This window comes from Meriones unguiculatus, chromosome 19, assembly GCF_030254825.1.
Source record: "Meriones unguiculatus strain TT.TT164.6M chromosome 19, Bangor_MerUng_6.1, whole genome shotgun sequence".
In the NCBI taxonomy this organism is placed as follows: domain Eukaryota; kingdom Metazoa; phylum Chordata; class Mammalia; order Rodentia; family Muridae; genus Meriones; species Meriones unguiculatus.
The window spans coordinates 39,762,167-39,784,166 of record NC_083366.1 but is presented as its reverse complement, the minus strand read 5'-3'; the positions used below and the strand labels follow the sequence as shown (position 1 = coordinate 39,784,166).

General features: G+C 39.3%; 2 protein-coding genes across 2 annotated transcripts; both read right to left on the bottom strand.

The window, feature by feature from the left end:
• Positions 1-1,636: 1,636 nt before the first annotated feature.
• On the bottom strand, positions 1,637-2,736 carry LOC132649180 (vomeronasal type-1 receptor 4-like). The gene has a single exon (XM_060372411.1). It carries the CDS (start codon positions 2,708-2,710, stop codon positions 1,637-1,639), a length of 1,074 nt encoding a protein of 357 aa, XP_060228394.1. The 5' UTR covers positions 2,711-2,736.
• A 17,867-nt stretch (positions 2,737-20,603) lies between these two features.
• LOC110539555 (vomeronasal type-1 receptor 4-like) lies at positions 20,604-21,413 on the bottom strand. Its single transcript, XM_021626405.1, has one exon. The coding sequence runs from the start codon at positions 21,411-21,413 to the stop codon at positions 20,604-20,606; it is 810 nt and encodes a 269-aa protein (XP_021482080.1).
• Positions 21,414-22,000: the final 587 nt, after the last annotated feature.

Sequence of the window (22,000 nt, the reverse complement as noted above, 5' to 3'; positions counted from 1 at the left end):
TTATACAGACTGATTTAGAAGGTGCTTGATTTGTCTGGTTCTTTATGTCAGATACTTAGAAAAAATGTTTTAATATAAGAGCTGTAAGATTAACAGGAGCAATGGTGTCACCTACAAATAAGTCGCATTTACATGAGGAAGACAAGAAGCTGGAGGGATGGTGAAGAGACCTTCTCCTCTTGCACAGGACCCTGGTTCCTTACCCAACACCCACATCATAGGACACATGACAGACTGTAGCTCTAGTTCCCTGGGAACCAATGACCTCTTCTGCCCTGCGTGAGCATCTACACAAATGTGGCACTGACTCACACAAACACATACAGATAAATAAAATAGATAATAGAAACAGACTATTTACTAACAATACCACAATACAATACACATCACTTACTTAAGTTTTGCATAGACTGTGCAGGCTTGCAAGAAATTAACACATATTCATATTCTCAAGTAGATCCATGATGCACCCAAAATGTTTACAAGGGTACTAGTTAGATATAACAGGTAATTTTAAATAATAAGACATAAACCTACTTCTAACTATATTACAATTTCATGTTCAATGAATATATAAATAAATATTTTTCAGAATGTGTTCATCAACTTTTTATATATGGACCCAATTTAAGAAACTAAGCAGTGAATCCTGCATTTAAATGAATGTAGAATCAGATCCTTCTGCAGCTCTTTGGTGATAAAGTGCTGGACGGTGCTGTGAAGAGCACCCGGGCAGTAACAAAGGGCAGGTGCACACGAGCTTTAGTCTGCTTCAGTCACACTCAGTGATTCATGTTGGAAAAAGACAAATTTTTCAGTCATCATGGAAATATAGACAAATATAAAAAGAAATTCTATTGTGAATTCTTTACCTGGTTTATCTCATATCTACAGTCTTTGTTCCTGCAAAGAACCATCAAGAATATAACAGTAATGAAGTATTTCAATGCAATTAAGTTCTGTTACTGGTGCATTGGGCTCCTATTGACTGAATGCATGGTACATGTTATTCTTTCATAATTATGTAAAATCTTTTCATAGATGGATACTTATAGATACGTTGAAGTGCCTAAAATAGCCCCATGGTACTAATATTTAGCAAGAACAAAGTCAGGTAAAGGATAACTAAATTTTTGGAATAATATAATTACATTGGTATGAATTTTGATGAAATTTATGAACTTTAACTGCATGCTTCCAGTCATTGTAGTAGCAAAACCAGTTTTACAAATTCTAGTTAAAGTGAATTTCTCAGTGCTGGAGAAATGGCTCAACTGTTAAGAGCACTTGATGGTCTTCCAGAGGACTCAGGTTCAATTCAGAGCAACTACATATTGCTTGAGAACCATCTGTCAAATCCAATTAGTCACACAAGGCATTTGAGAATCTCTTCAGGCTACTACAGGCTCCATGTTTATATGTGCTACATCATCATAAGGGCAGGCAAATTATTTATACAAAATAAATTAATAGATAAATTAAAAAGTTAAATAAAGTCATGTAAAAAGAGCAGATGGTGGAGAATGAGGTTTCTCTATCATTGTAATTTGCTAAGATTACTTTCAGTGCAAGACTTGAGTCACCAAGATAATTGTTTGAGAATAAACATGTTTAAACTGCTGTGTGGAAATGTGTCTTACCCACAATTCTGCAGAACTAAAAGTTTTTTTCCCATTGATTGAACATACAAATGAGAGAGATATTTTCTCAATTTTTCCCACTGAGAATGCCAACACTCAACCAGAATCCCATCCCTGTGAATCAACACAAAGGGGCTAAAAGTTGCATAACCAAGGGTCAGAAATCCATGAGTATTTGCCATAAAAGTACTGTCACTTGAAGAGAGACTTAAAAATAGAGAAAAGGCACAATCTGTCCAGTAAAAGAAAACAAAACAGAGCATAAGAAGGAGGACACTTTGAGCAGCTCTCAGCTCATGGGGAGTTCTGCAGAGAAGCTTGGAGTTGTGAAGGTAGAGGACATGCTGGTGGTGCTTGTGGAGAAGAAATACCATGTAGCTACTGGCCCCTCCCATGGCACCCTGAAACACTGCATCTCTCAGGACCATGAGAGGGAGAAAAATCCATTTTATTTTCTGACTTGGTAGCATAAAATAGCAATACTTGTAATCACTTTTAAGTTGTGATACATTCATTCTTGTATTTGTGGTGGAATGGATTAGGTTCAGACCTATTAAAGAATTGAGTATCCAAAAGACTGAGAAGAATGGAAGGATGTGCCATGCAGACTTTGGACTGAGTGTCCTCCACCCAGATGCTCTGGGACTGATGATGATGGCCTGGACCACAGTGAGGAGACTGCTGGTGCAGATGGAGAGGCCACGGGCCACCCTCTCCAGGTAAACGAGGATCTTACAGCCTATATCATCTAGGAAGTTGCTGAACCCAAAAGTTTCTATTGTCTTTGGCAATCCTTTTACAAGAAGGATTATAATGTGTGTAAAAGCCAAGTGGATGAGAATAAGGTGTGTGGGTTTCCTCTCAGAGCCTCCCCACCAATTGAATATATAATTCACAGAAACAGACATGTTCCCGAGAATGCCAAGTACAGTCATGAAGAGAAAAATTGTTTTCTTAATAAACTTCAAAACCATTTCTTCCTTCCTGGTATACAGGATGCAAATACATTTTAAAGAAAGCATCAATAATGCTAGACATTGATCTGAACAGCACATTTTGCATAATAGCATTTTCTGGTTTCAAGAGGTAGTGGTGGACACACGTACTGTTGCAGATTAGGTTCCTGAAATCCCCTCCCCCCCCTTTTTTTCCTGTGGACACTGGGTTATTATGTGTGCTCTGAAAGGTGATTGATAACTGCTATTCAAATCCAAAGTTTTAAAGGAGATTTTATTTTTAGCTCCACACTAGCAAAACTGACTTTTTCCTGTGTGTATGTTTTGTGTCTATGTCCCTCTGCACTTCTGCACTTATCCTTGTTACATCTCAGCATAGTTTAATTTAACCCCAAGATTCCCAACTAAAGTTTCTTCCTTTGTTTCTTATTCTATTTTTTCATGTTTTCCACCAAATCCTCAATGCCTAAGGGTGATATTTAACCTGTCTCTCTTCCCCACATTAGACACAGACGCTGGGAAGCCTTGCTGGTCAACACCTTTGACATCTCAGATGTAGTAACTTTAACTTTCCTCTCTTTTCTCTGTTTGATATTTCTTTCTTATCTGCATCTTGATTAGCATAACAATTTCTAGACTCACATTTGGTTTATACATTTTGTACCTTCAGACTCTATATCTTAATATTTTAAAAGTGTTTATATTGACTGGTCTGTGATTTCACTCCATATAAATGTTCACTAGATATCTTTTAAGGTGGTCTTTTATGTCAAGTCAAACTTAACAACCTTTCTAGACAGTGTTCCCAATTTAAAGGAAAATCATCAAAAGATATGGAGAAAAATTCATGCAACTACCAGGTTGCAGCTAAGGAAGGTATATAGAGGAACTTCCTAGGAGAAAGGCTATCAGAGAGCTGTGATCCTAATGGATGACTCAGGGTATCTGTGACAGCAGTGAATGACATCAGGGTATCTAAGGGAGCATGGAGCAGCTCTGGACCAGAGGATGATGATGTGGATGAAAGAAGGGAATTGATGAGATTGCCTGAGATGAGTGCAGTTCATGAGTTATGACCTTAGTGTCAGCTGCATGTAGTACACTAGTTTGAGGTATACTGCTGTGAGCAGGGATTTCCACATCTAACATGTCATGATGACAATTGCCTCTGCAGGGCCTTGTGAGCAGCAGTTATGTCAGTTTTGCTTTGCAGCCTGCTTCTCCTCCTGTTTCTTTCTTTCTTTATTAGGTTTTAACCTTTATCTTAAGTTTATCAGAAACATAGTATTACAGTTACATGAAGTAATCAATTAAATGTAAAAACACAAAATAAGGGAATTTCCTAATTGAATTGTATTGCTCACCTTCTGATTCATGGGCATCTGAGTTTTCAATCTTGCTCTACCTGAAGCAGATTCTGTATTTTACTCCTTTATTCATTGTGCATTACAGACTTCACAGTAAACATACAGATCAATGTAACCTGTTTGCAGGCTGCTCTGGTCTATATCAGTCCAAACTGATTCCACAATTTAGACCTTGGCAGGATGTTATTCATTGTGTCTGGAGCTCCATTCTCATGCCTCAAGGATTTATGCTAAGCTTTGGACATCTTTCTTAGGTTGAGAGGAACATGACTGCATGGGTTTGTGTGTGCTCTAAGTACTTGGAATGTCTCTCTTTACTGATCTTCTTCCTGCTAAACTCACAGGATTATGTTAATGTCTATGTCCTGAAGACCTTACATGTGACATTCATGAACCTTAGTTTCTTCCAAGGTTTGGGTTCAGCTGGCTTCATGACTTTAAATGTCAATTGTGGCCTTTCATCTGCTCATCTAGTGCATTCTAGAAATCACAATACTAGCCTAAGTATATGAACACAGTGAATAATGCTTCAGACACTGATAACAAACACATCAGCATTCACTAACATATTTACAATAAAAATTAAGTATTTAGTCAATGATTGGAATCTCTTCACCCTATGTCATGGTGGAAAATATTAATTTTTTGTTTGTCTAATGCTTTGTTTGTCTAATGTCTAATGCTGGGCAGCTCATCTTTTGAGTCATCTCTTTTCCAAACTTTAAATCATATTTGATATCAGCTTCTAATCTTTTAATAATCAGTTCCTTCTACTGAAGTGGGTAATCCGCAAACAGATATGTGATTCATCTCCCCCATTATCTTCAAAATTGCTACCAAAGTAATTTAAAAGACTGGGTGATCTTGTGTTTAGAGAGATGGATGATAACATATCTGGGTCTAGCCCCCAAATCTTACGAAGGTTACATCCATCCATCCCGGTTTTCTAAAAAGAAGCAAACAAAAACAAAAACAGATCATTGTTCTTTGCTGCTTAGTGATGAGATACAATTAAGATGAACTATTTCAGGATGTACTAGTTCACAGCCTGGATCCTTAGAAGGAATTCTCAGCACTGCAATGGTAACTGTTACACTGAGTGGTTTACATTTACCCTCATGAACTAGGCACACAGGCATACAATGACTGAAGTTGAGATAAGTATGTATAATATGTGACAGAGTCGAGAGACTGTAAGGATGGGTACTGAAGGGAAACTTTTCAATTAGGAATCTAAAGTTACTGTTAAAGAAAACATATGCCAATATTTGAAAAGTGAAAAATGCATCAAAAGAAAAAAATACAAATTTTATAAACACTAAATGACACTGTTGGATTCATAATGCTGGCAAGCAATGAGGGCAAAAAAATAAGATTTTTGTTTGTTTTTCTTTGTCTTGTTAATTTTGAGACAGTGTCTCCTGATATAAATCAGGCTAAGCCTCAACAGTTATCTTGCCTCAGTCTTTCTTGTGCTGATGTTACATATGTATATCATTATGCTTGTCTCAAATTTTTAAGAGATTGCTAAAAATCTTCTTTCTGTTACTGATTTCTTTTACGAAGTCAAAGTCTTTGACCACCCCCCATGAAGGAGGAGCATCCTTGTCAAGCCACAGAGGAGGATATTGCAGCCAGTCCTGATGAGACCTGATAAGCTAGGGTCAGATGGAAGGGGAGGAGGACCTCCCTATGGTGGACTTTGACATGGGCAGGGAGGAGATGAGAGAGAGAGAGGGTGGAGTCTGGAGGGAATGAGGGAGGGGACTACAGCTGGGATACAAAGCTAATAAAATATAATTAATGTAAAAAACTAAAAATTTAATTTAAAAAGAAGAAGTCAAGGAGGTACCCTTAGGCAAAGACCTACCCAGTGCTCTGTCATGGCACTGTAGCCTGAGAATGGGTAGAGACACCTCAGCATTTCTGACCTATTTCTCTGTCTCCAGGAACTCATCTCTAATCCCTCTGGAGCCAGGTAGGACCATTGTCAGGGCCAAAAGCATGTGAAATACCCAAGGCTCACAGAAACTCTCAGTCACTCCCTGGCTTAGTCTGACACACACACAGAGACTTCAGCTTTAATGAAACTCTATGGCACAGTTGAAGGTATTAAAGATCTGACCTCCGTGGACTCCCCTGGACTTCTGTGGTGCAGACAGGCTCTGGAGCAGCTCTGGAAAAGTGACCCTTGCTAGGTCTTGTTTGTAATGCCTGTATTTATTGGGCTCTTGGCTGCCATCAGGTACCGTGGACATCAAGTTTCATGTCACAGTGTCAGGGGGATGGCTGGCCTCTGCAGGGCCTCAGTCCCTGAAGCACAGCTTCCCTCTCTCCCCACAGTTACTACATCTGTTTTGCTCAGAAGTTATTTCAAGCTTCATTAGGGTTTAATTATCTTGAGAGGAAGGATATGTGGTGAGAAAATGAACTAACCAGGTTTCTCTTGTCTGAGTTTTCTGCATCTCCTGAGGACTTCCTGTATACTCACTTAGACCCTGTGCTTGCTGATTCGGTCTGTGTGAACTCATCCTTACCTTGTTGAATTAGAGGGCCTTGCTTTCATGGTGTCCTTCATCCCCTCTGGCTCTCATTCAAAAAACAATGCTTATTTGTTACAAAACTTCAAGAACACTTCTCAATCTTGTTATTCCCAGGAGTGTTCCTTCCGCATACTTTTTACTGTAGTTCCTAGGAAGTTTTTCCTACCTGTATACAGTATGATGTAAAGAAATGTATGTGCAGCACTGAGATTCGAAGTGGCAGTATCATCATTTTGTTTTCATATGTGAAAGCACCATTGGGTTGTCATAGGAGATGAGTTAAAGGTCACTTGTCTTCCTCGGTACCCTTAGTGATGGTGTCTCCATACATGTAGGTATAGCTGAATCATAAAAAGGCAAGAAATTCTTCTGGAAATGAAAGGGCAGCTTTTGAGGAAACTAGAATTTCCATTATCATCTATTGAATGGAGAAATCCAGGTATAGAGAAACTAACTTGTACATTACATATGTCAGGCTAGATAAAAATTTAAATGTAACAGTTGTTGGCCAAACCAGCCTCATAGGAGTCCCAAACAACCAAGGCTGTTGCCAAGACTGTATGTTGCTCTCCACAAACTGATAACAAGTCCCTATTGCTGAAGACAATTGTACACAACTCATTAAAATGGAGATGTCGAGTGGGTGCCTATATAGATCATTCAGGCCTATATTCCAGCGTCTTTGGTACAGGATATATTCTATATGGTCTCAAAAGAGAAGCTTGAACACCAAACCAGAAACAAAGCCTTTATCAACAGTGACATCCTGCCTTCAAGATATGGTAGGGCAGTGGTTGCACAAAGCTTTTGGGAAAATAACCAGCCAATAGCTTATTTGACTTAAGGCGCCCGTGAGGTGAAACCCATAGCTAACACTGCCTTGATGGCTGAGAACAGGAAACTAGATAGTAGCCCAGGGACCTAGGGTAAAACCAAATAATATTGGTCAAAAAAGTCTCCACTCTTAGGGCCATTCTTGGTAGAGTATAGGAATTCATTCACTGGAAGACTACCTGTACCATACTAATGGTTAGTGCTGTTGAAATCAGAATTGGATTTAATTGTTATTTAATTTTTAATTTTAATTTAATTTTTCTACTTATTAACTATGTAACACTAGGGGGAAATGCCTTACAATTCTATGCATCAAGTTTATTATTTATAAAACGGAAAAAGCTAAGAACGACCCCACAGGATTTTTGTATTAAATAATTTACAGCACTTGTAAGCCTGAGCTGGAGGTGTGAACACTCAAGGCATAAGACCAGAGCCCACATAGATTATATACTAAGTAGTTAATAATAGATCCATCTGTGTGTATTCTCATACACACATACACTTAGTCCAATGTCTCATGCATTGCAAGTTCTCAACACTTAGTAGCTATTTTCATATCCTGTAATAAAGTTTTACAATAATTTGTACATACAGACTTCACATCTTTTTGTTTAACTTGATGAAATAATAAAATCTTGCACATTTTCTCTAATTCATTTTGTATATTTATTTCATCCACTTAGACATTTGTTTATAGTTCTTCTCTTTAACATTATTGTTAGATAATATGGATGAAGTAGCATTATTATCTAATGTGAAATTTAAATTTAGAGTACTGTAGAATCATATTAGATTTTTAATTTCTAAACTTATTTTATTTATTGATTTTTCTATTCCTTTTCCCTTTCTAGCTTTCCTACCCTTCCTCCCTCTGTCTTACAACCATTCTTCTCCTCCTCCTTTCTTCCTTCCCTCTATCCCTCCTTTTTTCAGTCCTCCTTCATTTTCTCTTTCCCTTCTTTCCTCTGTCCATTCCTCTTTTTAATTTTTATTTTATTTATATTTATTACAATTTATTCACTTTGTATCCCAGCTGTATGTAGTTCCCTCTCCTATCCACTTCCAATCCAGCCTTCCCTACTTCTTCTCCCCCCATGCCCCTCTCCCAGTCCACTGATAGGGGAGTCCTCCTCCCCTTCCAGCAGAACCTAGCCTATCAGTTCTCATCAGGACTGGCTGAATTGTCTTCCTCTGTGGTCTTGTAAGGCTGCTGACCCCCCTCACGAGGAGGTGATCAAAGAGCCAGCCACTGAGTTCATGTCAGAGACAGTTCCTTTCCCCATTACTAGGGAACCCACTTGGAGATTGAGCTGCCATGGGCTACCTCTGTACATGAGTTCTAGCTTATCTCCATGTATGGTCCTTGGTTGGATTATCAGTCTCAGAAAAGACTCCTGTGCCCAGATTTCTCAGTTCCATTGCTCTCCTTGTGGAGCTCCTGTGTCTCTATCTCTTTGTATCTCCCCCTTCTTTCATAAGATTCATTGCACTCTTTCCAAAGTTTGGCTATGAGTCTCAGCATCTGCTCGATACCCTGCTGGGTAGTCTTTCAGAGGCCCTCTGTGGTAAGCTTTTGTAATGTTCCCCATTTTTTCCCTCTTCCAATCTTTATACCATTTGCCTTTCTGAATGAGGTTTGGGATCATAATAGTTTTATACTTACTTTGTTTCCCTAAAATGTGAGTTTAAAATCACCCAAATTCTTCAACTCTGATCAGATCAGTATATGATCCTTTAAAAGTTATTTCATATGATCAAGAAAAACTATGTAGAATTATGGTAATTTCTGTTGAATTTTTGTAGTACACATTGTCCTAGGGTTTTATTACTGTGAGGAGACACCATGACCATGGCAATGCTTTTTCTAAATTAATTTATATAGTTATTTACTTTACACCCCAACTATAACCCCCTCCATTTTCTCCTCTTGGTCCTACCCACCATACCTCTTCTTGCTATGCCTCTGCCTTACCCTTTAGAAAAGTGGACCCCCCCCCCACTAACCCACCATAGCACATCAAGTTCCATTCAGACTAAAAACATCATCTTCTATGGTGGCCTGACAAGGCAGCCCACAAGGGAGGAGTGATCAAAAAACATGTACCAGAGCCCATGTCAGAGACATCCCTCTTTCATCTTAGTAGGGAACCCACATGAACACCAGGCTGCCCATGGAACAAATATGTGTAAGGGGCTTAGGTCTACTTCAAGCATGGTCCTTGGTTGGCGCTTTATTCTCTATAAGACCCCCTGGGCCCAGCTTAGTTGGCTCTGTTGGTCTTCATGTGATGCTCCTGTCCCCTTTGGTTCCTTCTATCATTCACCCCACTCTTCCTCAATACTCCCTATGCTTCTTCCAACATTTGGCTGTGAATCTCAGTATCTATTTTGACATACTGCTAGGTGGAGCCTCTTAGAGGACAGCTATGCTAGGCTCCAATATGAAAGCATAGCAGAGTTTTCTAAATAGTGTCAGGGGTTGCCTCTTCCATTGGTGGGTCTCAGGTTGGGCCAGGCATTGGTTGGACATTCCCTCCATCTTTGCTCTATTTTTATCTGTGTACATTTTGTAGACAGGGTAAATTTTGGGTTGAAGTTTCTGTGGGTATGTTGGTGTTCTCCTTTCTCCACTAGGAGTCCTGTCTAGTTGGCAACATTTATAAAGGAAAATATTTAAACTTGATTACAAATTTAAATGATATCTATCCTCATATTCTGCCTTACAAAAGATACTAGAAGAAAAACTCCATCCCAACCAAGGATGTTGACTACATCTAAAAAAATACGGGAAAGAAATAACCCCACACCAGCAAAACCAAAATGAGGAAAGCAAATACACACACACACACAGTCTACCACCAATTAACACTCATTGGTCATTAATATCTCTCAACATCAATGGACTCAATTCCCAATAAAAAGACACAGCTAACAGACTGGATGCAAAAACAGGATCTACCTTTCTTCTGCATCCAAGAAACATACATCAGCAATAATGATGGACATAGCCTCAGAGTAAAGGGCTGGAAAAAAGTTATCCAGGCAAACAGACCCAAGAAGCAAGCTGAAGGAGCCTTTGTAATATCTAATAAAATAGACTTTCAACCAAAATTAATCAAAAGCCTACAATATCATAGAAACTGAATAGCAGTCTACTCAATGACCACTGGGTCAGGGAAGAAATTAAAGACTTTCTAGAATTCAATGAAAATGAAGCCACAACATACCCAAATTTATGGGACAGAATGAAAGCAGTGCTAAGATGTAAAGTAGGATTCATCCTAGGCTTCAGGATATGAATATCCATCAAATAACCAAACAAACAAACTGAAAGAAAAGAACCACCACATGGTCATCTCATTAGTTAATGAAAAAGCCTTTGAAAAAAATGCTATATCCCTTTATGTTAAAAGTCTTGGAGAGAATGGGGATACAATACACATACCTAGACAAAATAAAGGCAACATACAGAAGCCAATAGCAACATCACATCAAATGGAGAGAAACTTAAGCAATTCGACTACAATCAGGGACAAGACAAGGCTATCTACTCCATATCTATTCAACATAGCAGTTGAATTTCTAGCTAGTGCAATAAGACACCTAAAGGAGATCAAGTGGATACAACACAGAAAGGAGCCAAACTAACTCTGCTAGGAAATGATATGGTAATATACATGAGTGACTCCCAAAATTCTACCAGAGAACTCATATAGCTGATACACACCTACAGCAAAGTGGCTGGACACAAAATTAACTAAAAAAAAGTCAGTAGCCTTCCTTTATTCAAATGATAAACAGGTTGAGAAAGAAATTAGGGAAATGACTCCCTTCAAAATAGCCACAAATAATACAAAACATCTTGGTGTAATGCTAACCAAGCAAATGAAAGAACTGTATGACAAAAAAACTTCAAGTCTCTGAAGAAAGAAATTGAAGAATATATCAGAAGATGAAATGATCTCTTAGATTCATGGATCAGTAAGATTAACATATTAGAAATAGCCATCAGTGCAATTACCATCAAAATATCAAGATAATGTTTGGAAATATTATTTTATTTTTTTGTATTTTTTATTAAATTTTAGTTTTTTGTATTAATTACAGTTTATTCATTTTGTATCTTAGACGTAGACCCCTCCCTCATTTTCCTCTGAATACCACTTCCCATCCTCATCTTCTCCTAGGCCCCTCCAAAAGTTCACTGATAGGGCAGGTCCTCCTACCCTTCCATCTGACCCTAGCTTATCAGGTCTCATCAGGACTGGCTGCATTGTCCACCTTTGTGGCCTGGCAAGACTGCTCCCCCTTCAGTGGGAAGTGATAAAAGTGTCAGCCACTGAGTTCATGTCAGACAGACCCTTTTCCCCTTACTAGGGTACCCACTTGGATACTGAGCTACCATTGGCTACATCTGAGCAGCTTTTCTAGGTTATGTCCATGAATTGTCCTTGGTTGGAGTATCAGTCTCACAAAGGACACCTGTGCTCAGATATTTTTGTTCCATTGTTCTTCCTGTGGAGCTCTTGTCCTCTCCAGGTCCTACTATCTCCTTCTTCTATTCTAATATTCCCTGTACTCTTCCCAAAGTTTGGCTATGACTCTCAACATTTGCTTTCATACCCTGCTAGGTAGAGTCTTTCAGAGGCCTTCTGTGGTAGGTTTCTGTCCTATTTCCTGTTTTCTCCTTCTTCCAAAGTTCATCCCATTTGTCTTTCTGAGTAAAGATTGATCATCTTACCCAGGGTCCTCCTTCTTGATTGGCCTTTCTAGGTGTACAGAAAGAGTGTTATTTAGTATCTTTATCCTATATTATGTGTCTAATATTCACTCATAAGTAAGTATGTACCATGTATGTCTTTCTGCTTCTGGGATACCTCACTCAGGATGATCTTTTCTAGATCCCACCATTTGTCTGCAAAATTCATGACTTCCTTGTTTTTAATTGCTAGGTAGTATTCCATTGTGTAAATGTACCATAATTTCTGCATCCATTTTCCATTGAGGGACATCAGGGTTGTTTCCAGGTTCTTGCTATTATGAATAAAGCTGCTATGAACATGGTTGAGCAAATATCCTTGTTGTGTACTTGAGCACAATTTGGTTATATGCCTAGGAGTTCTATAGCTGGATCTTGAGGAAGTGCTATTCCTAAATTGTCTGAGAAAGCACCAGATTGATTTCCAAAGTGGTTGTACAAGTTTACATTCCCACCAGCAATGGAAGAGGGTTCTCCTTTCTCCACATCATCTCCAGCGGGTGTTGTCACTTGAGATTTTGATCATAGCCATTCTGATGGGTATAAGATGACATCTCAGGGTTGTTTTGATTTTCATTTTCCTGGTGATTAAGGACAGGGAGAATTTCTTTAAGTGTTTCTCTGCCAATTGATATTCCTTTACAGAGAATTCTATGTTTAGCTCTGTACCCCATTTTTAATTGGATTACTTGATTTGTTGCCTTTTAACTTCTTTAGTTCTTTATATATACTGGTTATTAGCCCTCTGTCATAGATAGGGTTGGTGAAGATCCTTTCCCAGTCCGTAAACTGTCATTTTGTAATGATGACAGTGTTCTTTGCTTTACAGAAGGTTTTCAGTTTCTGGAGGTCCCATTTATTGATTGTTGATCTTAGAGCCTGTGCTGTTGGTGTTCTGTTATCAAAATTGTCTCCTGTCACAATGAATTCTAGGCTCCCCCCCCTTTAAAAAAAGATTTATTTATTGTTTTATTATATATACAATGTTCTGCCTGCATGGATATCTAAACACCAGAAGAGGGCACCAATTTTAATTATAGATCGTTGTGCGCCACCATGTGATTGCTGGCAATTGAACTTAGGACCCCTGGAAGAGCAAGCAATGCTCTTAACCTCTGAGCCATCTCTCCAACTCCTATTATTCTTTATTACAATTTTTTCAGTTTGTATCAACTCCCTCATCTTCTCCTGGTCCCACCTTACCTCCCTCTTTAACCCCTATCCGTCGCCCCCCAGTCTACTGATAGGGGAGGTCCTCCTCTACTATCTAACCCTATCCTCTCAGCTCTCATCAGGACTGTCTGGATCTCTTTTTCTGTGACCTAGTAAGGCCACCTTGCCAGCGGGAGTTGAACAAAGAGCAGGCGACTGAGTTCTTGCCAGATACTGGACCTGCTCCTCTTACTACGATACCTATGGAGACTGAGCTGCCCAGAGGCTACATCAGAACAGGGAGTCTAGGTCTAATCTATGCATGGTCCTTGGCTGATTCATCAGTCTCTGCAGGCCCCCAACCCAGGCCCAGATTTTTTGGTTCTTTTGGTTTTCTTGTGGAGCTCCTGTCCCTTCCAGGTCTTTCTTTCTCCTGCTTCTTCTATAATATTCCTTTAGCTCTGCCCAAAGTTGAGCTATGAATCTCAGTATCTGCTTCAATACCCTGCTGGGTAGAGTCTTTCAGAAGCCCTTTGTGGAAGGCTCCTACCCTGGTCCATGTCTTCTACTTGATTGTCTATCTTGATTGTCCTTCTGAATGAGGATTAAGCATCTTCCTTGGGTTTCTTGTTGTTTAGCTTCTTTGGGACTATAGATTTTAGTATGTTTATCCTATATTATATGACTAATAACCACTTATAAGTGAGTATATACCATAAGTGTCTTTCTGCTTCTGGGTTACCTCACTGGGGATGATCTTTTTTAATTCCTACCATTTGCCTGAAAATTTCATGACTTCCTTGTTTCAAAGAACTCAAGAAGTTAAGCACCAACAAACCAAGTAATCCAATGAAAAATGGGATACAGAGCTAAACAGAGAATTCTCAACAGAGGAATATCGAATGGTGCAGAAACACTTAAAGAAATGCTCAAAATCTTTAGTTATGAAATGAAAATCAAAATTAAGCTGAGATACCATGTTACATCCATCAGAATGACTGAGATAAAAAACTCAAGTGACAGATACAGCCCATGGCAGCTCAGTGCCCAAGAGCGTTCCCTAGTAAAGGGTAACGGCACTGCCTCTGACATTAGCTGATTGGCCTGCTCTTTGATCACCTCCCCCTGAGGAGAGAGTTGTCTTACCAAGCCAGAGAGGAAGAAAATGAAGACAATCCTGATGAGATCTGCTAGACTAGGGTCAGATGGAAGGGGAGGAGAACTTCCCCTATCAGTGAACTGGGGGAGGGGCATAGGAGAAGAAAAGGGAGGAAAGGTGGGGTTGGGAGGGGATGAGGGAGGAGCTACAGCTGGGATACAAAATGAATGAATTGCAGTTAATTAAAAAATAAATTTAATAACAAAAATAAAACAAACAATTAAAAAAACCTCAATTGACTACACATGAAGGAGAGAATGTGGAGGAAGGGGAAGCCTCCTCCACTGCTGGTGGGAATGTAAACTTGTAAATCCACTTTGGAAATGAATCTGGTGCTTTCTCAGAAAATTAGGAAGAGTGCTAAGTCAAGATTCGGCTATATCACTCCTGGGCATATACCCAAAAGATTCTCAACCATTCAACAAGGACATTTGCTCAACTGTGTTCATAGCAGCTTCATTTGTAATAGCCAGAAGTTATAAAAATAGTTATATTTCCCCCAACCAAGGAATGAATACAGGAATTGTGGTACTTTTACACAATAGAATACTACTCAGCAACCAACACAATTCTTTGCAGACCCTGAAAGAACAATTTGCAACTTCATACAGGAAAACAAAAAACCTGAAGAGCTAAAATAATGCTGTACAAAACAAAAACAAAAACCCAAAACAAAAAGAAACAAAACAAAACAACAATCTGGAAATATCACCATCCCTGATTTCAAGCAGTCCTACAGAACAATAGCAATAAAAAACCTGCATAGTATTGACATCAAAACTGACAGGCTGATCAATGAAATCAAATAGAAAACTCACAAATAAACTACACACTGATAGATAAGTGAATTTGACAACGAAGCTAAAGCCATACAATGGAAAAAAGAAAGCATCTCCAACAAATAGTGAGGGTCTAACTAGATGTCTGCATGTAAAAAAAATTTAAAAAAGCATGCCAATAGATCCATATTTATCACCCTGCACAAAACTCAAGTCCACGTGGATTAAACAGCTCAACAAAAACCATATATAATAAATCTAATGAAAAAGAAAGTGGGGGAATAGCCTTAAACTCATTGGCACAGGAGACAACTTCCTGAACAGAACACCAATAGCTCAGGCACTAAGATCAACAATAAATCAATGGGACCGCATGAAACTTAAAAGCTTCTGTAAGGTAAAAGACACTGTCAATAGGACAAAATGGCAGCCAATCGAATAGGAAAAGATCTTCACAACCTTTTATCTGACAGAGGGCTAATATCGAGAATATATAAAGAACTCAAGAAGTAGTTAAATACCAACAAACCAAACAAGCCAATTACAGGAACTCAATGGCTGGCTCTTTGAACTCACCACCCCCCAAGGGAGGAGCAGTCCTGTTAGGCCACAGAAGAGGGCTTTGCAGCCATTCCTGAAGATACCTGATAAAACAGGATCAGATGAATGGGGAGGAGGTCCCCCCCATCAGTGGACTGGGAAAGGGGCAGAGTGAAGATGAGGGAGGGAGGTTGGGATTGGAAGGGAATGAGGGATTGGGATACAGCTGGGATACAGAGTTAATAAAATGTAAGTGATAAGAAAAACAATGGGATACAGAGCTAAACAGAGAATTCTCAACCGAGGAGTCTTGAATGGCTGAGAAACACTTAGAAATGTTCAGTGTCCTTAGTCATCAGGGAAATGCAAATCAAAATCACCCTGAGGTTCCATGTTAAAACAGACAGGATAGCTATGATCACAAACTCAAGCAACAACATATACTGGGAAGGTTGTGGAGAAAGAGAAACACCCCTCCATTACTGTCAGGCTTACAAACTTGTACAGCCACTGTGGAAATCAATATTGTGGTTTCTCAGAAATTTGGAAATACTTCTACCTCAAGACCCATCTATACGGCTCCTAGACAAACACCCAAAAAGGTGTTCCACCATACCACCAAGACACTTTCTCTTCTATGTTCATAGCAGCTTTATTCTTAATAGCCTAAAACTGGAAACAACCTATATGTCCCTCATCTGAAAAAGGGATAAAGAATATGTGGCACATTAACCAATAGAATACTACTCATCTATTAAAAACAAGGACATCTTGAAATTTGTAGGAAAATGGATGGAATGAGAAAAGATTATCCTGAGTTAGGTAACCCAAACCCAAAAAGCCATGCATGGTTAATACTCACAAACAGATATCAGCCATAATGTACAGAATAACCATGCTACAATCCACAGACCCAAAGAAGCTAAGTTACAAGAAGGGCTTAAGGGAGGATGCTTGAATCCCAGTCAGAAGGGGAAATAAATAAGGCATTGGAGATTGATTCAGGGTGGGACCTGGCTAGGAGAGGGGATGGGGAAGGCACCAAGTGTGGAGAAGAGATATCTAGGAGAGACAGCTGAATGAGAGATTGGACATCAGAGATGGGAGCATCTCTGGGATTTTCCAGAAACATGGGATAGGGGAAAACCCAGGATGTCTATGGGTATCACCCTATTTGACAGTTCTATCATTATGGGATATGGAGTCTGAAGTGGCCAACTCCTATAGGCAGGCAGGAACTTCCAGTGGAGGAATAAGGACATCAACCTACACACAAAACCTTTGACTCCAAACTTGTTCTGCATACAAGATTTCAAAGGACAAAGATGGAGCAAAGTTTGAGGGAATGGCCAACCAAAGACTGGCCCTACTTGAGACCCATCCCATGGGACATTATTAAAGTTATTTTGCTGTTTATCGACAGGAGCCTAGCATAACTGCTCTGAGAGGCTCTGGTGTACCCAACATATTCAAGGAAACCGATTCATTCAGCTCAAAATGAATAGAACAAATTCTATGTACACTTTTTACACTATTTGGTTTGAGCAGATTTTTTTAATGCCTTCCTAGGAAAAAAACATGACAAGATAAATTTCAGGGTGAAGGCTGAAAAATTCTGAATAGCCACAGCTTCATGTTTCTGATTATATGGAGGACACATGCAAAAGCAGAGTGCACAGGAGAAGTTTCTGAGGGCTGAAGGCTGCATAGCACACTTTGAAGGCTCTAGTTTCTTCTGTATTTACATTCCACTTATTAGTAAAGTTACGTAGTATTTGTCTACATTCAGCTGATTTATTTAATTTAGCATAATGTCCTAAGGGCCATGCTACTGAAACACAATGTATCCAACATGAGAAAATGGTAAAGTTTGAGGCAATGTTTATGCTAATCCGACTGTCAAATACCTTGTGTGTTTCCTGAGGGCATAGTTGAGTCCCCTTTCCAGGTTGCTTTCACTATCCTCTACACTATTTAGATTCATGACTATTTCCATTGTCTCTTAAAATTTTACTTTATGCTGTAATCATGATTTTTGCCTTATTCTTCCAACATTCTCTGACTTTTCAGCAGAAATTTAAAATAGTGCTAATTTACTGTGTCATCTCTCCAGCTCCCTGTCTATTCTTTTTTAAAATTTCTTTATTTTTATTAATTGCACTTTATTCAGTTCATATCCCCCCATAAATCCCTCCCTCCATCTCTCCTAATCACACTCTTCCACCCCCTTCTTCACACATGCCCCTTCCCAAGTCCACTGATAGGGGAAGTCCTCCTCTCCTTCCTTCTGATCTTAGTCTATCAGATCACATCAGGAGTAGCTGCATTGGCATCTTCTGTGGCCTGGTTAGGCTGCTCCCCACTCAGGGGGAGGTGATCAATGAGCAGACCAATCAGATTATGTCAGAGGCAGTCCTTCTTCCCATTACTATGTAACCCACTTGGATACTAAACTGCCATGGGGTACATCTGTGCAGAGGTTCTAGGTTATTTCCATGCCTGGTACTTGGTTGGAGTATGAGTCTCTGGGAAGACCCCTGTGTTCAAATTTCTGGTTCTGTTGCTCTCCTTGTGGAGTTCCTGTCTTTCCAGATCTTACTATTTCCCACTTCTTGCATAAGATTCCATGCACACTGCCCAAGAATTGGCCATAAGTCTCAGCATCTGCTTTGAGAGCCTGCAGGGCAGAACCTTTCAGAGGCCCTCCATGGTGGGTTTCTAGCTTGTTTCCTGTTTTCTCCTTCTGATGTCCTTCCTCTTTGCCTTTTGGGATGGGGATTGAGCATTTTAGTCAGGGTGCTCTCTCTTGATTAGTTTCTTTAGATGTACAGATTTTAGAGAGAGCTAAAATCTACATTTATCCTCTATTACATGTCTATATGCATGAGTATATACCGTGTGTGTCTTTCTGCTTCTGGGACTGCTCACTCAGGATGATCCTTTCCAGGTCCCACCATTTACCTGCAAATTTCATGATTTCCTTATTTTTCATTGCTGAGTAATATTCCATTGTGTAGATGTACCACAATTTCTGCATCCATTCTTCAGTTGAGGGGCATCTGGGGTGATTCCCTGTCTATTCTTGATGAGGTACAACCTCTTCATCATTTAGATAAAACACATATTTCTTCAGTACTTCTCCGTGTTCTGGCATCACTTCTTGAGTTAAATTATACAGACCGAATTAGAAGGTACTGGGTTTGTCTGGTTCTTTATGCGAGCTGCTTAGAAAAAGGCTCCATCATAAGAACAGTGAGAATAATGTGAGTGATGAGGTTATCTACAAAGAAGTCACATTTATATCAGAAAGACAAGAAGGTGGACTGATGGTGAAGAGACTTGCTCCTCTTGCAGAGGACCCTGGTTCCTTACCCAACATCTACATTATAGGACTCATGACAGCCTGAAGCTCTAGCTTCCAGGGACCCAGTACACTCTTCTGTCCTGTGAGGGCACCTGTACAAATGTGGCATACAGTCACAAAGACATATACATACAAATAAAATAAATCTTCATATTGGAAAATCAAGCTAATTAGTAAGCTAAAACACAGTACAACACACACCACTTAAATGTTTTTATATACAGTGCAGCCAATCAAAAAATAAATACCTATTCATTATTGCAGAGTAGATCCAGGATGCACCCAAAATATTTACAATGGTTCCAGGAAGATATGAAAGGTAATTTTAAAAAAATGAAGCTATCTCTAACCATACTACACTGACAATATTTCATGTTCAATGATTCTATCAATAAGTAGTTTTCTGAATGTGTCCATTAGGTTCTTAGACTCCTGGCCATATCTTATTGTATGGACTCAAATCCTGCATTTAAATGAATGTAGAATCAGATCTTTCTGCAGCTCCTTGTTGATAAATAGCTGGATGGTGTCCTGGAGAACACCCTGGAGTTTACAAGGGGCAGCTGCACAGGAGCCTTGCTCTGCTTCAGTCACACTCAATGATTCACCTTGAAAAAGACAAATCCACATTTTAAAACCAACATAGAACTATAGATAGATAGAAAATGAAAGTTTACAGTGTATTTGAAGTGTTTCAGTGCATTTATTTTCTGCAACTGTTGTATTGGGCTCCAGTTTTCATAATTCTGTAAACTTTTGTCTTTAAATGGATACTTAAAGACACTTGGAAGTAGCCTGAAATAGCCTCAAGGTACTAACATTCAGCAAGCACAATGTGAGATACAAAATAAGAAAAAATTGAGACTAATATGATTATATCAGTATGAATTTTTATGAAATTAATTTGAATACTTTATGTCATGGTAGTATCAAAACCATTTTACAAATCTAGTTAAACTGATTTTGTCACTATTGGAGAGATGGATCAGCTATTAAGAGCAGGACTTCCAGAGGACCCAGATTCACTTCACAGCAACTACATATTGGTTCAGAACTCTCTCTCAAATCTAGCTGGTCACAAGGCATTTGATGATCTCTCCCAGATACTCTATAGGCCTCATGTGTGCACGTGCTACACAATCATAAATGCATGCAAAGTATTCATACATGGTAAATTGATAAAGTGTAAAAATAAAGACCTATGAAAAGAATGGCCAATAGAATGAAGCTTCTATATTATTGTAATTTGCTAAGAATATTCTCAGTGCAAGACTTGAGTCACCAAGATTATTGCTTGAGAATAAACACATGCTTAAACCTCTGTTGGGATTTTGTCTTACCCACAACATTGCAGAACTGAGAATTTTTTTCTCACTCATTGAACATATAAACGAGACAGACATTTTCTCAATTTCTGCCACTGAGCATGCCAACACTCCACCAGAAGCCCATCCCTGTGAATCAGCACAAGGGGACTAAAAGTTGCATAACCAAGGGTCAGAAGTTCTCAGAGAGTATTTACTGTGGAAGTATTGTCCCCTGAAGAGAGAATTAAAAATAAAGAACAGACACAATCTGTCCAATAAAAGAAAACAAAACAGAGCATTAGAAAGAGGACACTTTGAGCAGCTCTCAGCTCAGGGGGAGTTCTGTAGAGAAGCTTGGAGTTCTGAAGGTATAGGACATGCTGGTGATGCTTGTGGAGAAGAAATACCATGTAGCCACTGGCCCCTCCCATTACACCCTGAAACACTGCATCTCTCAGGACCATGACAGGGAGAAAAATCCATTTAATTTTCTGACTTGGTAGAATAAAATAACAATAGCTGTCATCACTCATAAGCTGTGATTCATTCATTCTTGTATTTGTGGTGGAATGGATTACGTCGAAACCTATTAAACAATTGAGTATCCAAAAGACTGAGAAGAATGGAAGGATGTGCCAGGCAGACTTTGGAGTGAGCGTCCTCCACCCAGATGCTCTGGGACTGATGATGATGGCCTGGACCACAGTGAGGAGACTGGTGGTGCAGATGGAGAGGCCACGGGCCACCCTCTCCAGGTAAACGATGATCTTAAAGCCCATGTCATCTAGGAAGGTTCTCAACCCAAAAGCAGCAATTGTCTTTGGCAATCCTTTTGCAAGAAGGATCATGATATTTGTAAAGAGCAAGTGAGTGAGAATAAGGTGTATGGGTTTCTTCTCAGAGCCTCCCCACCAACTGAACATGTAATTCACGGAAACAGACATGTTCCCCAGAATGCCAAGCACAGTCATGAAGAGAAAAATTGTTTTCTTAATAAACTTCAAAACCATTTCTTTCTTCCTTGTATACAGGATGCAAATACATTTTAAAGAAAGCATCAATAATGTTAGACATGGATTTGAACAGAACATTTTGAATAATAGCATTTTCTGGTGTTAAAGAAGCAGTGGTGGACACATGTCCTGTTGCAGATTAGGTTCCTGAAACTCCCTGCTTTTCCTGTAGACTGCATGATTTGTGATCTCTGATAGGTATTCAGGAACTGTTATACAAATCTAAATGTTTTTTTTAAGTTTTGTTTTTTCTTCACAATTTATTCATTATATATTCTGATTGAAGCCCCTCAACTCCCCCAGTCCTACTCTCTCTCCCTCTTCCCTTCATCCCCTTCCACTAATCCACTGAAATGGGGAGTTCTCCACTATTGCCATCTGCAATTGTTAAGTCTCATCAGGACTGCTTGGATCCTAGTGCTCTGTGGCCTGGCAAAGCTACTTCATCAGGAGTGAGTGATCAGAGAGCAATTAACTGAATTCATGATAGAGGCAGCCTCTGCTCCCCTCACTCAGAGATCCACGTGGAGACTGAGCTGCCAATTGGCCACATCTAAGCAGGGCTTTTAGGTACTCTCCATGCA